The 16,985-nt window shown below is 40.0% G+C and overlaps 1 protein-coding gene across 1 annotated transcript; it reads left to right on the plus strand.

Moving 5' to 3' along the window:
- The first annotated feature begins 14,106 nt into the window (after window positions 1-14,106).
- LOC122304150 (protein DETOXIFICATION 41-like) lies at window positions 14,107-16,721 on the plus strand. The gene is made up of 8 exons (XM_043116239.1): window positions 14,107-14,487; window positions 14,663-15,207; window positions 15,304-15,390; window positions 15,489-15,545; window positions 15,713-15,951; window positions 16,056-16,174; window positions 16,272-16,358; window positions 16,455-16,721. The coding sequence occupies exons 1-8, from the start codon at window positions 14,179-14,181 to the stop codon at window positions 16,527-16,529; spliced, it is 1,518 nt and encodes a 505-aa protein (XP_042972173.1). The 5' UTR covers window positions 14,107-14,178; the 3' UTR covers window positions 16,530-16,721.
- The last annotated feature ends 264 nt before the right edge of the window (window positions 16,722-16,985 follow it).

The following is a 16,985-nucleotide window of genomic DNA, read 5'->3' on the forward strand; positions in this document are numbered from 1 at the left end:
AACGAAAGTCATAACTAAGTACCAGAATTTTTCTTAACTTAATACAAGCTGTTTAAAACATACATAAATAAAACATTACAAAAACCCAAATACAGTTTTAAACCAAACATAAAGCATAGCATCAGCAACCCGGCGGAGCCGCATCCTCGGGCTCAGCCTCCTCCTCTTCGTCCTCCAACTCTGCACCAAAAGCTATGGAACCAAAAATGGTACCGCAGGTAAGTAAAACCCAAACACTACCAGATAAAAACATATAGAACTCAAACAAAATGCATGAAGCATGCCCGATGCACAAAACCCAAAAACATAATTTTCCACACACGCCAAAAACCCATTTGCCCTTTATCCGCCTCAAACCATTATCCATATTAACCGTATGTACCATGACCTCCCCTAGGGGTCATCCGCACACCCTGGCTCCAGTGCCACACCGCAGAGTACCACCACGCATGTGACACCCAACGAGTGATGCCCAGTTCCGTGCCCCGCACGTTCGTAGCCAAGCATCCTCTAGCCCTCACCAGCGAAGGGCCACGGAGTCAGTGCGTAGAGCGATGCCCGGTTCCGCGCCCGGCTCGTTCGTAGCCAAGCAATCCCTAGCCCCCGCTCCCGTCGTCTAGCGACAACTCAGGGGACATCCCTCAGTTTATTCCGCTCCCGAGTGACCAGAGGAGCTCCACCTGGATAATACCCCATCCCGGCTTGGGGTCGTGATACACACGCACCCATAAGACCACTTACGCCAATACACAGGCTTTTCACACATAAACAAAAACACACGTGCATGCACCATGTAATGCCATATCAATGCATAATAAAATAATCCAACAACATAAATCAATAAAACACGCAACTCCGTCCTCCATCCATCCGACCCCCGAACTCCTCGGACTCAGTCCGGAATCAACCAACCAGCAGATTAATTAATTGAAAGAGCAATATACATTTAAATCTGAAAATAGGGTTTGAAAAATACTTACAGTGCTATATGGTATTTTTAGAAAGCTTGCGGCGTTGCAAACGGCGGAAGAAAAGCAACGTAACAGTGTAATTTACACTGTTGCCGTGGGTAATAAATTACCCATTTTCGAACGGGGACAAACCAAGGCACGAAATTGATAGGGAATGGTCTTGAGATATTTATGAAGTTAAGGGAAATGAGTTTTGGCCGTGGGTGGTGGTGGAAATGGCGGTCGAAGGCCAAAAAGGGGCTGAACAGAGTTGAGCTCGTGGGAGCTGCTCCGGCAACGGATCGAGGCCAGAAATGAGTGGTTTAGGTCGGCAAGAGGTAGGGGAAGAAGCTGTGAAAAGATGGTGGCCGGAGGTGGTGCGACGGCGCCGGAATCGGTGAAAAACCATATGGCTTGGAGGAGCTCGTGGTGGCTAACGGTGGCTCGGATGGAGGTGAAACTTGGTGGGGATGTTCACCGGTGAAAGGGGAAGAAAACTGGGTGGGTGGTGTAGGCCACGCCGCCGGTGAGCGGCGGTTATGGGCTGCGAAAGCAACCGGCGACAGGGGCAAAAACACAGCAGGTGCAGCGACTTCCGGCGGCTCTCGAAAGCTAACGGCTGGTCCGATGGCTCTGAAAATTGGTGGGGATGATCTCTGGTGGAAGGGGAAGAGAATGGTGGTGACGGCGCACCAAACGGTGGCCGGACGGCGGAGAACTGGCCGGTCAAAGTGGTGGCGACGGGAATGAGAAAAAGGGGCAGCTGGGCGTACGTGGGAGAGAAAGGAGAAGAAAGAAGAAGAAAAGAAAGAAAAAGAAAGAAAAAGAAGGAAAAAGAAAAGGAAAAAGGGAAAAAGAAAAAGAGGAAATAAAAGAAATGAGGTCCAATCCTCACTCCGGAGACCAAAAACCGATCCGCCGAAAACGATATTAAAAATCGTAAAACGACTAAAATAAATTAAACACATCAAATAAATTAAAACCAATTTAAAATACATTAATTTAAAATAAATAAACCAATATATTAATTAAATTAAAAACCACCCTTCAGTGAAAATACACGTAAAAACGGGTCATCACACCGTTGACAGTGAAGCTATTACCATTCTTCAGATTGACAATGTCTACCGCACCATGAGGATGAACGGTCTTTACAATGTACGGCCCACTCCATCGGGATTTCAACTTTCCAAAAAAAATGTGCAAGCGAGAGTTGTAAAGAAGAACTTCCTGGCCAAGCGTGAAATGCTTTGGATGAATTTTCTGATCATGCAGAATTTTCATGCGTTCCTTTGCAATCTGAGCGTTGTCATAAGCATTCCGACGAGCTTCATCCAATTCATTGATCTGCAATTTTCTTAATCATGAAGCTTCATCAAGTGACATGTTAACATGTTTTATGGCCCAAAGAGCTCGATGCTGAATATCAACAGGTAAATGACAAGTTTTACCATAAACTAATCGATAAGGAAACATCCCTAGATTTGTTTTAAAAGCTGTCCTATAAGCCCACAAAGCATCAAGAAGTTTAACCGACCAATCTTTCCTATTAGGCTTGATTGTTTTCTCTAAAATAATTTTTATCTCTCTGTTTGCCAATTCAGCTTGCCCATTTGTTTGAGGGTGATAAGGGGTAGAAACTCTGTGTGTAATACCATATTTCTTCACAAGTGTAGAAAATGGTTTGTTGCAAAAATGAGAACCCCCATCACTTATAATAACTTTTGGCATGCCAAAACGAGCAAGCAAAGATTGCAAAAATTTCAGGACAACATGATGGTCATTTGTTTTGCAAGCAATGGCCTCCACCCATTTTGAAACATAATCCACAGCTAAAAGAATATATGTGTTTCCAAAAGAAACAGGAAAAGGTCCCATGAAGTCTATTCCCCAACAATCAAAAATTTCTAAAGTCAGAATAGGGGAAAGAGGCATCATGTCTCTTTTGCTAATGGATCCCAATTTTTGACAAGGCTCACAAGCCTTGCAAAAATTATAAGCATCTTTAAACATGGAAGGCCAGTAAAAACCGCTTTGCAAAATTTTTGAAACTGTTTTCTTTGCTGAAAAATGACCACCACATGCACTCATATGACAAAATCTCAAAACAGAAGAAAACTCATCATCAGGAATGCATCTTTGAATCAATTGGTCCGAACAATATTTAAAAAGATATGGATCATCAAAATAAAAGTGTCGTACCTCAGAGAGAAACCGACGCTTATCTTGGGTGGACCATTCAGAAGGCATTCTCTCAGTCACCAGATAATTGACTATGTCAGCATACCAGGGAGCTCTATCAACCACAAACAGCTGCTCATCCGGAAAACTATCATCAAGAGGAAGGCTGACATTTGAAGAAGGAGATGATGACAATCTAGAGAGGTGGTCAGCTACCACGTTTTCAACTCCTTTCTTGTCCTTAATGTTGATGTTGAACTCTTGAAGTAATAGAATCCAGCGAATCAAGCGTGGCTTTGCATCTTTCTTAGCCAACAAATACTTAAGAGCAGAGTGGTCAGTGAAAATAGTTAGAGGAGAACCAAGAATATAAGTCCGAAATTTATCAAGTGCAAAAATCACTGCAAGCAATTCTTTTTCAGTAGTGGTATAATTTTTCTAGGCATCATTCAAGGTCTTACTAGCATAATAAATCACAAATGGCCTATTATCCACCCGCTGCCCCAAAACAGCTCCTAAGGCATAGTCACTAGCATCTGTCATAATCTCAAAGGGAAGGTCCCACTACGGAGGTTGCACAATAGGTGCAGTGGTAAGCGATTTCTTAAGGGTTTCAAAAGATTTTTGGCACTCATCAGTCCAAACAAATTCAATATCATTTTGTAAAAGAGTGCACAAAGGTTTTGCAATAGAACTAAACCCTTGAATAAACCGCCTATAAAAGCCAGCATGACCAAGAAAAGAACGAATATCTCTAACCGTCCTAGGAATAGGAAGTTTAGATATTAATTCAATCTTTGCCTTGTCAACCTTTATACCCTCAGAAGAAACAATATGCCCCAATACAATGCCCTGAGTGACCATAAATTGGCATTTCTCCCAATTAAGTAAAAGATTTTTTTCCTCACATCTCTGGAGAATACGTGCCAAATTATGCAAACAACTCTCAAAAGATTTTCTAAAAACAGAGAAATCATCCATGAATATTTCACAAATGTCATCAATCATATCAGAAAAAATACTCATCATGCATCTCTGAAAAGTAGCTGGAGCATTACACAAACCAAAAGGCATTCTAGTAAAAGCAAAAGTGCCAAAGGACAGGTGAAAGTGGTTTTCTCCTGATCCTCAGGTGCTACAGCAATTTGATAATAACCAGAATAGCCATCCAAGAAACAATAATATGCATTACCAGCTACTCTTTCCAGAATTTGATCCAAAAATGGTAAAGGAAAATGATCCTTCCTACTGGCTGAGTTAAGTTTTCTATAGTCAATGCACATTCTCCAGCCAGTAACCATTCTAGTTGGAATCAACTCATTTTTATCATTTTTTATGACAGTCAAACCAGATTTCTTTGGTACCACTTGAGTTGGACTTACCCACTTACTGTCTGAGATGGGATAAATGATACCCACTGCGAGTAGCTTAAGCAGCTCCTCTTTCACAACTTCCTTCATGGTAGGATTGAGCCTACATTGAGCATCACAAACTGGTCTAGCATCGTCTTCAAGATGGATTCTGTGGGTACATACAGCGGCATCAATCCCTTTGATGTCAGCTATTGTCCAACCAATTGCGCCTCGATGCTTCCTTAATACTTCAATCAACTGGGCTTCATCCTTCTGATTTAGCTTTGAGGAAATCACCACCGGAAAAGTGCCTTCTTCAGGACCAAGGAACACATACTTTAAATCTTGAGGAAGTGGTTTCAGTTCCAACTGGGGAACTTCTTCCTCTGAAGATTTAAGCATGTCTGGTGGTGGTAGAGCTTCAAACTGGGGTTTCCATCTTACTCCCGCAAATTGTACTTCAAGTGGTAATGAAGAATCTGCAAAACAATCAAAAAAATCAAAGTCATCTTCATTGATATGATCAATTTTCTCATCAAGTAAAAATTCAGGTGTCTAAAAAATATAATTATCATCAGAGAATGGAGAAGTTGAGCAAATAAAATCTGTTGGTGTCAAACTCTCCACAACATTCAGATCGCTTGTGTCATCAAAATGTGCTGGCATCTTGCAGGCGTTGAAAACGTTCAACTCAAGTGCCATGTTCCCAAAGGTAAGCTTCAAAACTCCACTTCTGCAATTGATCAATGCATTTGATGTAGCTAAAAATGGTCTTCCTAGGATGACAGGAGCTTGATAAATAGTGGAGACCGGTTGCTGCATGTCAAGAACCACAAAATCCACTGGGTAGTAGAATTTGTCCACCTGGACCAACACGTCCTCTACAATACCCCTCGGTACCTTAACGGATCTGTCAGCCAGCTGTAGCATGATGGAGGTCTTTTTCAGCTCACCCAATCCCAACTGCTCATATACTGAGAACGGTAGCAAGTTCACACTACTCCCCAAATCAAGTAAAGCTCTCCCAATGCGTGATTCACCAATCATAATGGAAATGTTGGGAGAGCCAGGATCTCCAAACTTCTAAGGAGTCTCACTCAATATCAATGCACTAACTTGCTCCGTTAGGAAAGCTTTCTTCTTCACATTCAGCTTCCTCTTCACTGTGCACAAGTCCTTCAAAAATTTTGCATATGAAGGCACTTGTTGTATGGCATCCAAGAGTGGAATATTGATCTTCACTTGCTTGAAAATCTCTTGGATCTCCGTGTGATACTTGTTCTTTTGGCCAGCTGCCAATCTCTGAGGATAGGGAACCACAGGTTGGTATCCCTTACTAGTCTCAACATCTGCACTCACAGGCTTCTTCAGCTCTGGTCTCACTACCTCTGGTTCTTTCTCAACTTCATCAGTCTCTGTTACATCTTCAGGTGTAGGACCAACTACCTGTGTGTCTATAGGCATCTCTGGTTGGGGAACTTCCTTCCCACTTCTCAAAGTAAGAACTGCCTTTGCTGTCTCAATAACATCCCCTGAGACATTATGCACTTGCTGTTGTTGCTGCCTGTACACTTGAGGATTAGGCTGAGGTTGTGCTGGAAATTTCCCTTTCTCTAGGGTGCTTAAGGTTGTGCTCATCTTATTAATAGCGCCTCGCAACTCATTTATGGCCTGAGTGTTCTGATTATTTGTGGTGGCCTGAATCTGCATGAATTGCTGAAGTGTATTGGCCATCTGAGCCATACTGTCATCTAGAGTCTTCTTTGCAGATGATGAAGGCTGAGAACTCTGTGCAGCTACATGAGGCTAAAATCCAGGAGGAGCTACATAAGGATAGCTCTGAGGATTCTGATATGGTGGATACTGGTGCTGAGGAGCACCCTGATTAAATGGCTGCTGTTGAGGTGGTGGGGACTGACCAAGCTGATCATTTCTCCATGAAAAATTTAGGTGATTCCTTCACCCCGGATTATATGTGTTGGAGAAAGGCTGATTCTGTGCTCTATTAACCCAGTTAGCTGATTGCATCTGCTCAGACCCACCTTCTTGAAATACTGGCATAATCGGGCAGTCTTGGGTCTTATGGGTTGAATCAGCACATATAGAACATGCCTCTACTACTTTCACAGCCTTCACTTTTTCCATTTCCATGACCTCTAGTCTTCTAGTCAATGTAGCTATTCGGGCCTGAACATCGGTGTCTTCTTTAAGCTCATATCTACCCCCTCCAGAAATAGCCCTCAGTGGCTGTGCTGCTAATGGAACTCGATCAATATGAGTGTTCCACTGTTGTGCGCTCTCAGCAAGGTAGTCAAAAAATGATAGTACTTTATCAGGTTCCTTGCTGAAGAACTCCCCATTGCACATTGTCTGAACAAACTGCTTGCATTCTGGAGTAAGACCAGTGTAAAAATAGCTCACCAACCTCCAAGATTCAAAACCATGATGTGGACAGATGTTCATCAAATCCTTAAATTTTTCCCAACTGGCCTGAAAGGTCTCATCAGGTCTCTGACTGAACTGACTAATTTGCTCTTGCAAAAGCTGAGTTCTCTAAAAAGGAAAAAATTTTTGTAAGAATTCACACTGCATATCAGACAAACTAGAAATAGAATTAGGTCTCAAAGAATTAAACCAAATCTTCGCTTTATCCTTTAAAGAGAAAGGAAACAAACGAAGTCTAATGAATTCATCAGTAACAGCCCTAGTGATAAAAGTGGTGCAAGCCGACTCAAAGTCTGTCAAATGCTGGTAAGGTCTCTCAAAATCCATCCCGTGGAACTGAGGTATCACTGACATCATGCCATGCTTAATAGAGAAATTAGATGCATTTTCAGGTAAAACTATGCATGATGGTGTAGTGGTGCGAGTGGGTTGCAAATAATCCTTGAGAGTGCATGGTGCAGGTGCAGCCATATTTTCTGGTTCAATTTCAATTTCCTCACCTGACTCACTAATAGAAAAGACAGAAGAATTATCTATCTCCAAACTGTGTATGCTACTCTTAACACTCGATGTGACTCTATGCAACCTATTTGAACTGTCCCTCACCCATGACATGAAACATCAGTTTAAAGAGCATAACAAAAAAACGAGTTTAAATTTAAGTTAAAATACTCTCCCCGGCAACGGCGCCAAAAACTTGACTCACTCAAAAATGAGTAGCACTAAAGCTATCCCAAGTGCAGGAGGATGTCGTGTAATAATTAGAAATAAATTCCTAGATCATCTCCTCAAGGAAAGTTACTTAGAAATCAAACTCGTTGAAAAATGTGAAAAACTTCACAAAGGGAAAATAAAATGATGGTATGTGCAATGAATGGGAGAGGACACTAGTCTTGGACTAGATTCATATTTTTGGATTTTGATTGTCGGATCGAAATGTAAAGGACTAATAGATTAAACTCAGGAATTGATAAAACTAAATTAAGAATTAAACTAAATTAGGAAGTAATTGACAAAACATGCACTGAAATTGAAAAGCCCCAAAATCAATGTTCTAGGGTTCATCATTATGTTCAAATCACAAATTCTCAAATTAAACCACCGTAATTGTAATCACTACTAAAATGAAAGTTTAACGAAACGATAAAAATAAATAACATGAATTGAATGAATAACAAATAAATTTCTCTAACGTCTAAATCAAAATTCTCTAAAATAATTCAGAAAATCAAAACTGAAATGAAATAGCAAGTAGGGAATTGAAAAGATCAAGCCAGTTGAATGGAGATGAAGATTCGAAGCGGTGGAGGAGGCTGAGCTGCAGTGGCAATTGGACCCCTCAAGGAGTTCTTCAATCTGCTGCAGTGTGAGTGAATGATCCAGTGAAAATTGTGTAGCAGCGTGAATGATCGATTGAACGAATCCTCCTCTTCGAATCTAAACGAAAATCAAAAGCAAAATGAATTCTAAGTGTTTCTCTACTCAAAAACCAAGTTTTCCAGCCCCAGTGTCGTCCTAAGATGTAAAAAAAACATATATATACTCTGACGGTGGAATGAACCCTGATTTGTAAAAATGCGATATTCGCTCGAGCGGAGTGTCAAGCGAACATCGAGCGTTCGACTCTGCCTAAGTTCGTTCGAGCGGCCTGTCGAGCGAACATCGAGCGTTCGACTCTGCCTGAATTCGCTCGAGTGGCCAAATGCCTCCGCTCGAGCGATCTCTTTTCCCGCATCTCGCTTGAGCCCACTGTCGAGCAGAAGTCGAGCGTTTGAATCTGCCTGACTTCGCTCGAGCGGCCAGAAGCCGCCGCTCGAGCAAAATGTACCATAACCCATATTAATTGGCAGTTCATAAAATTAGAGCAGAAATTCATGCTTTTAATCAATTAAAATCACAACTTTGATTTATTCATTTTTCCATATAAAACCAATGATAAAGTAATGAAAGAATTAATATATATTGGTTCCAAAAGCATTAAAAATGCAATAATTCAACTCAATCAACACCCCTTGGGTTTGAGGAATTAAATAGATCTTGGAAGTATTGGGAGAATAAGGCAGATATTTCCCTCATATCATTGGTTTCATTGCCATCATCCTTCACAATTTTTTGAATTCCATTGTTTTTCCTCCTTTGGTTAGCACACCTATGGAAGTACTTGGAGTTTCTGTCTCCATCCTTAAGCCATGCCTGTTTTGCCCTCTGTTGCCATTTTAAATTCTCTTCCTTTAGAGCTTTATCAATTACCTTTTTTAGGGCCTTGATAGCTGCTGTGTTTGAACCAGTGCTCGAGTCTTGCATCTTGGAAAGTTGGTTCATTTTAGTTTGAATGTCCCTCCTTTCTTTCCTGAGAGTTGAGCTCCAGAGTTTTAGAGAGTCCTTACATTTATTTAGCTTCCTCATGACTGAATGGATCTTAAAGCCTTGTTGAGAATCTTGGTTAGACCAACTAGATGTAATGATGTTGTTGTAGGCTTCATGAAGGTTCCAGCTTGCCTCGAATCTGAATATCTTCTCTCTTTTAGTCTCTATAAGTGGCCCCCACCTTATTCTTCTTCTTGCATTGATCAATAATGGGCAGTGGTCAGAGGTTTGAGCTGCTAGAGCACTGACACTGCATTCACAAAACAATCTAGTTCACAGTAAGTTTCCCAGGGCTCTATCCAATCTTTCTTTGGTGAATTGGATTCCCTCTCTATTATTGCTCCAGGTATATTTTGATCCTTCATAGCCCAGGTCACTTAAGCCACACCAATCCACAATGCTTCTGAAGGCTTCCATCTGAGAATTTGGTCTGCTGGCTGCACCTACTTTTTCATGGTGATACAAGATCTCATTGAAGTCTCCAAAGCATAGCCACGGTTTGTTCTCCTTAGGACTGATTCTTTCCAATAAGTTCCAACTGTCTCCTCTCCTAGCTGTTTCAGGAGAACCATAGAAGCCAGTAAGCATAATCTGCTGTCTACTCTCCTGGTGAGACAAGTTCATCAAAATGTGGCTTTGAGAATAGTTCTCTAAGCTGAAGTCCATACTGTCTTTCCATATAAAAGCTAGGCCTCCACTGAGACCTCTGCTATCTACCACAAAGCTGCAATCGAAACCCAGCTTTCTCCTCACTTCCTCTACTCTTTTTCTTCCACACTTTGTCTCCATTAAGAATATGAACTCGGGCCACTTTGTCCTCACTAAGAGGTTTAGTTCTCGAACTATTTGGGGGTTCCCAAGCCCCCTACAGTTCCAACTAAAACCTATCATGTCTGTTGGTGGGGCTGCAGAGCAGCTTCCACCATCTTGGTGTTGTAACTGTTAACACTTGAGTCTTGGTTTTCTTTTGCTTTCTTGTTTTTTAAAGGTAACTCCAGCTGAGTGTTCGAGCTTCTTTTCTTGTTCCCCTTACTTCTACTAATCGTGTCCATAGGGATGGGTTGGAGACCCTCCCTAGCCTTTCTTTTCCAGGTGGCCCCTCTCTGTCTGGTCATAACACCAGTGCTACTAGGTATATCCATGACTACACTAGATTTATTTTGTTTCAGTTCACTAATCATACATGGAGGTGAATCAAAAACAACAGCAGGCAGTAGTATATCATTTTCATTGTAAACATTGTTATCTGCAGATTTTAGTAGTTTGGATGGTAGACAGTTAACAGTAGGTACCTCAACCATTGGATCAATAAGGGGCTCTAACCCTAGGGAGTTTCCAAAATTAGAATACCTGAAACCCTCCATAGTTTGGGTATCCATTTTAGTGCTATTTTCCTTAGCATTACTGTTTGTTTTATTAAGATCCTCAACAGTGGCTATGATTTCTTCCTTCCCTATTTCCTTACCACTCCTATTGCCCTTGTTCTTATCACTGGGAGTTTCAGATTGCTGTCTTTGCTGTTGGTTCAGGCCATCAGTTTTGCCACCATATTGTCGAGCATCGAAGACCCTCGAATTCAAAGGTTGCGCCCTGAGCCAAGGGCCAAACTGCATTGGCTTGGAATCAATGTCTTGGGTAGGAACCCTCTGTTGTGTGCAGTTTTTGCCTTTATGGGCAATAATGCCACAGTGGAAACAGAACGCCTGCAGTCTTTCATATTTTACAGAAATACAATGTTTACGGTTGTTTAGTTCCACCCACTTTCCACGTAGAAGTGGTTTGTGTAAGTCTACTGCAACTCTTATCCTCATACACTTTCCCCATGCAACCCCATCAGAGTCAGTGTCCACTCTTATGACCTGGCCAACCGAGGACCCCAAATGTAACCCCACTTCGTCTGTCATTGCCCCCCATGGCAATCCATGTAGTTGGACCCAGAATGGTTCAAATTGAAAATTTATTACATTTAAAGAATCATCTTCATCCATTTCTAGAAAAGACACCAAGTTTCTATCAAAGAACCATGGGCGTCCCCCTAACACTTTTTCCTTATCCATCAGTAGTTGAAATTCGATTATAAATTTGTGTTCTCCTAACTCTTTGAACTTTACCCAACCCTCCAATCTCCAGATTTGCGACATAGTTGTTTTGAATGCTTCGTTGTTTATTCCTTTCTCGGTCAAGACTCCCCCAACAATGCAGTGCTTTCTACGCAGGAAATCCTTTTTAGACCTAGTAGAGGGGATTTTTAACACTTCACTTTTTGTTGTAGACAAGTTCAATCTTTCCCATCTCTTTGCAAGGTCTTCTTCCTCCATCATGGACTGGAAAGCCGATATGATCAGTAACGAGTAGCGAGAATAACCACCAAACTCTCGGAGGAGAGACAGAACCACCCTGCACCGGCAAGGGGACTTAAACCTTACTCTGTCTCAGTCTCTAACAAGAGAGAGAGAGAGAGAGAGAGAGAGAGAGAGAGAGAGAGAGAGAGAGAGAGAGAGAGAGAAGGACTGAGCTTGATAGGCTAAACTTGGCCCTAGTGTAACTAGTGTTATTACATATAATTAGTTACTAGTTATTACATCTAGTTATTTAATATTTGTTATAGACTATAGTAAATAAGTTAATAAATATTACTAATTTACTATTATACTATATACCAAATTACTAATAGACTAATAGTATTAGACTATTAGTATATAGTAAATTACTAATACAGTTCAATAGTATACTATTAGTTACATATATATATTAAATATATATCTTTAAGTTATTATCTATTAGTACTAGTGTAACTAGTGTTATAGACATATTATTAGTCACTAGTTATTACATCTAGACTATCTAATTATTAGACTATAGTAAATAAGTTAATAAATATTACTAATTTACTATATATTAATAGACCAATAGTATTAGTATTAGTGTATTACTAATATATAATATATTTAATAGTAGACTATTAGTTATATATATATTAAATTAATATCTTTAAGTTATTATCTATTAGTACTGGTGTAACTAGTGTTATTAGATATTATTAGTTACTAGTTATTACATCTAGACTATCTAGTTATTAGACTATTAGTAATATTTAAGTTAATAAATATTACTAATTTACTATATATTAATAGACTAATAGTATTAGTATTAGTGTATTACTAATATATAATATATATATATATATATATAATAGTATATAGTTTTACTAACTTAAATATATTTTTACTTACTTATTAATTTATTTTTACTTACTTATTAATTTATTTTTATTGTTTAGAAGTAGATTAGTAGAATGTAGAAGTAGAAATTAGTAAACAGCGCCGTTATTAGAAACTGGGTTGCTTCACACAACCCCCTTTTTCTTTTTCCCAATATTTGTCACTGAAACGGCGCTGTTTGGGGTTAAAATAACCCTAAATGGCGCCGTTTCAATGCATCGTATTAGTTTTCCCCCCCCTCCCCCCAATTCCCTCCCCTCCCCTCCCCCTTCGCTGAATCACTTTCTCCCTCACCTCTCATCTCAGTCTTCACTCTTCAGAACCCTCACCTCTCATCTGAACCCGTGAACCTGTGAACCATTGCCGTGTCGTCGCTCCTCCGACCTCCATCGCCCCTTTGGATAATTTTCTCTTCTTTCTTTCAGGTAATGTTCATTCTCTCTCTCTAGATTTTGATCTCAGATCCACCGAAATTTGTTCGCCTAATTCAGATGCTTCTTCTTTTTTTTTTTTTCTTAATATTTTCTAACGGATCAGATTGATTACTCTTCATTGCAATATTTTTTTTTTCAAATAATGTACTTGTTTGCTTGTTGTCGCTAATACCAGTTGTTCTGACCAAGATTTATCAGAACGGAGTCGGAATTATAACATGTTTAGTATTGGAAGCAAGACAACCACAAAATTTATTCCCCCGCCCAGAAAAAAACATCTTTCAATTACTTATAAAAAAAATAAACAAACAAAATCAGAACAGAATCGGATGCAAGCGGAGTTGAAATCGGAGGTCGGATTAGACTTCTGACAAAGTCGAAGTCGGATGAGGCTATATTCCACTCCAGTTGCATCGGTGCTCGGCCCTAAAGTCGAGCAATGTCACGGCTTCTGATCAAACTCTTTCTCAGACATCATTAGCTAACTGTAAATAAAAAATTAAAAGAGTTTTGCTAGGAAAAGTCTTTCGAGTTTTGTCAATTTCCTCCGGCCTAGGTCGATTCTTTTCCTACTCGTTAGTGCCGTACGGTCATTTAATGGATAACAGTTAACACTGCGTTGAAGGAAAGTTGTCGTTTCATCTGCATGATTAGGTGCACGTGTTGACCTAACCCACCACTCCGAAAGTGTATGTATACCAATTATAATAATACAAACAAAAACATTTGGAACTGAGATTCCGCTTCCAAAAGCTCCGAGAAAAACTGACAGGGGCGCCAGCTGGCAGTTGCAATTTTTTTAATGGGAAACAGTTTTAGATGTTTTGGAATTGTATTTTCCTTGTCGGTTTCGCTCGAATTGCCACGTAATTATTTTCTGGACAATAATAATAACTACTTTTTACTTATCATTTTATATATTATATACTATATTTATTTTAATTAAAAGGTTTTTAAAAAGACTAATCCAAAACTAAATAAAAATTATCGATAATCAAATGGTTAGGTAAAGGTTTGACCAAACTAGTTAGTTTGAGCTACTTCTCTCTCCTCACCTGAACACGAGTAAATTGGTTGGTGCGTGAGTAATGGAATGGTAGATTTATCCATCTAACAAGCTTTGAAAACTCCCTTCATATACACAGCCAAGTGGCATTTCAGCTCACTCAAAATATCAAGTGAGTGTGCAAAAAAGGCTGTTAAACGCTCATTCGTGGGGCTGCGAACCATGGGGTCTGCAGAATACCAGCCGCTATTGCTTGGGCTCGACTCACACGCTCGGATTCCCGACTTGTCTTCCATCGCAATCGAAGAGTTCTTAGAGCACCGACCTGTTGCAAGCCGATGGTGGCCTCGGTTAGTGGGGTGGGAGTCGAGGTTACTCTGGATTCTCTCAGGGGCATCGATTATTGTTTCCATATTCAATTATATGCTAAGCTTTGTGACCCTGGCTTTTGCTGGGCACTTGGGATCGTTGGAGCTTGCTGGGGCCTCTATTGCTAGCGTTGGAATTCAAGGTCTCGCTTATGGGATTATGGTATATATGACTTGCTAATTTTACTCCATAGTTCAGGTCGTACATTGAAACTATTAAAAAGAAAGCCTTTGTTCATGCATAAATACTATGTTCTTAAATTGTTCTAGCCTTTTTTAAGTCGGTTTTACTGTTTATCCGTTTTAATTTTTTAATTTTTTTCCCTCTCAAACCACAGTTGGGTATGGCCAGTGCTGTGCAAACTGTCTGTGGACAAGCATATGGGGCCAAGAAATACGCTGCAATGGGTGTCATATGCCAAAGAGCAATAATTTTGCACCTGGGAGCAGCAGTTCTCCTTACTTTTCTATATTGGTTCTCCGGCCCAATCCTAGTAGCAATCGGGCAATCTGAGAGCATATCTGAACAAGGCCAGATTTTTGCGCGCGGGTTGATACCCCAACTGTATGCCTTTGCAATTAGCTGCCCGATGCAGAGGTTTCTCCAAGCACAGAACATTGTAAATCCTCTCGCATACATGTCTGTTGGGGTATTCCTCGTCCATATTGTACTAACATGGCTAGTAGTTTACGTTGTGGACTACGGGCTTTTGGGTGCTGCTCTGACGCTAAGCTTCTCTTGGTGGGTTCTGGTCATTTTAAATGGGCTTTATATTCTGTTAAGCCCCTCTTGCAAGGAAACTTGGACTGGTTTCTCAATCAAAGCCTTCAAAGGAATCTGGCCTTATTTCAAGCTTACTGTAGCTTCTGCTGTCATGTTGTGGTGCGTACAAAAAGTTTGCCTCCCTTTTGTCTTCTGTCCTTTATTTTTTTTCTGATTTCAATAATTTATAGAATTTAATCCTAATGTTAAATGCAGTTTGGAGATATGGTACAACCAAGGATTAGTACTTATATCAGGGCTCCTCCCCAATCCTACAATCTCACTGGATTCTATTTCTATTTGGTAACTCAAACCTCTATCACTGCTTCCTCTTTCTCTTTTTCCCTTTCTGAAAACATTGTCAACTAACTTGAAATTTTCTAATATGTCAATAATTTCAGTATGAATTACTTGAACTGGGACATGCAATTCATGTTGGGCCTCAGCGCAGCAGCCAGGTCTGAGACAATAAAAATGGTTTAAAACTAGAATAGATGTTTTTCCTTTCGTACTAAATACCAATACTTTCAATGTATTTTCCTTTGCTTGTCCTATATTTTCTTTACCACAAAGATGAGCAGTAAAATTACAATGGAATAAGCATGTGTTTTCGTGTGGGTTGCAGTGTCCGAGTCAGTAATGAGCTTGGAGCAGGACATCCAAGGGTTGCAAAATTTTCAGTACTAGTGGTGAACGGAACCAGCATCCTCATTAGCATAGTTTTCACCATAATTGTTCTAGTATTTAAAGTTGGATTGAGCAAACTCTTTACAACTGACACTGAGGTTATCGAGGCAGTGTCAGAGTTAACTCCATTGCTTGCCATTTCTGTTTTCTTAAATGGCATTCAACCTATCCTCTCAGGTATCAAATCCAACATGCTATCCTCTCAGCCAGATTAAATAAATCAGATATTCTTCCAGAAGCAAACATGATGGTTTTTTCTTTTTTCTTCTTCAAAATTTCAGGAGTGGCAATTGGGAGTGGATGGCAAGGTGTGGTTGCTTATGTTAACCTCACCACATACTACATAATTGGTCTTCCAATTGGATGTGTTCTTGGCTTCAAAACAAGTCTTGGAGTAGCAGTAAGTTGAATCTCACGCTTACTTCTCCCTAAATCTTATATCTTCTGTTGTCGTTAGTAAATAACAATGGAGTGGTATGCATGATGGCATTGTTCAGGGGATTTGGTGGGGCATGATTATTGGAGTTCTTTTGCAAACGTTAACTCTAATTATTCTAACGGCCAGAACAAATTGGGATGCTGAGGTACTTTTATTTCTTTACCATTATGTTATCGATATGTACATATATCAGATTTGAATTACCTTGCAACTGTTTCCATAATTTACAATGCTTGTGTAGGTTAAAAGGGCCGCGGAGCGGTTGAAGAACTCTGCAGATCAAGAAGATGCCTTGGATTTGGTGTCCGACATATAAGACGTTTCAATGATCTATGTATGCATCAGTTGACCACAATTTTGGGGCTGTGACAGGCCCCTTCTTTTTTTTCTTTTCTTACAAAGCTTCACCTATATAGGCCTTAGATTTCTCCCTCTGTTGAATTTTGTAGTAATCCCGAATAGCAAATTTTGGTAGTCGAAGAAAGAAAATCGCTCTTGCTCTATGCCATTAAGAAATCAATGTGTGGATTTGAGGAGAGATGTTTTTCCCAAAACAAACTCGCTCTAGAATGGGTAAGGTCTTTTGTTGTTTCGGATCAAATATGCATTAAAATAAGTCAATGGTACAAGTGGTAAGCTGCCCTAAACAAACATCCTATTACAATACTTGCAATGAAATCTAAAAATAAACAAAAATACGCAATTGAACCTTGAAACTAAAGTACATGCACTTGGAATAATAATAATGAATAAAATGCGCTCCTATACATGC

This window comes from Carya illinoinensis, chromosome 3 (genome assembly GCF_018687715.1).
Source record: "Carya illinoinensis cultivar Pawnee chromosome 3, C.illinoinensisPawnee_v1, whole genome shotgun sequence".
NCBI lineage: Eukaryota > Viridiplantae > Streptophyta > Magnoliopsida > Fagales > Juglandaceae > Carya > Carya illinoinensis.

Coding starts and splice junctions, on each gene's coding strand:
- LOC122304150 (XM_043116239.1), top strand. CDS start 14,179: ATGGGGTCTGCAGAATACCAGCCGCTATTGCTTGGGCTCGACTCACAC. Junction 14,488..14,662: donor GTCTCGCTTATGGGATTATG/GTATATATGACT, acceptor CTCAAACCACAG/TTGGGTATGGCCAGTGCTGT. Junction 15,391..15,488: donor CTGGATTCTATTTCTATTTG/GTAACTCAAACC, acceptor CAATAATTTCAG/TATGAATTACTTGAACTGGG.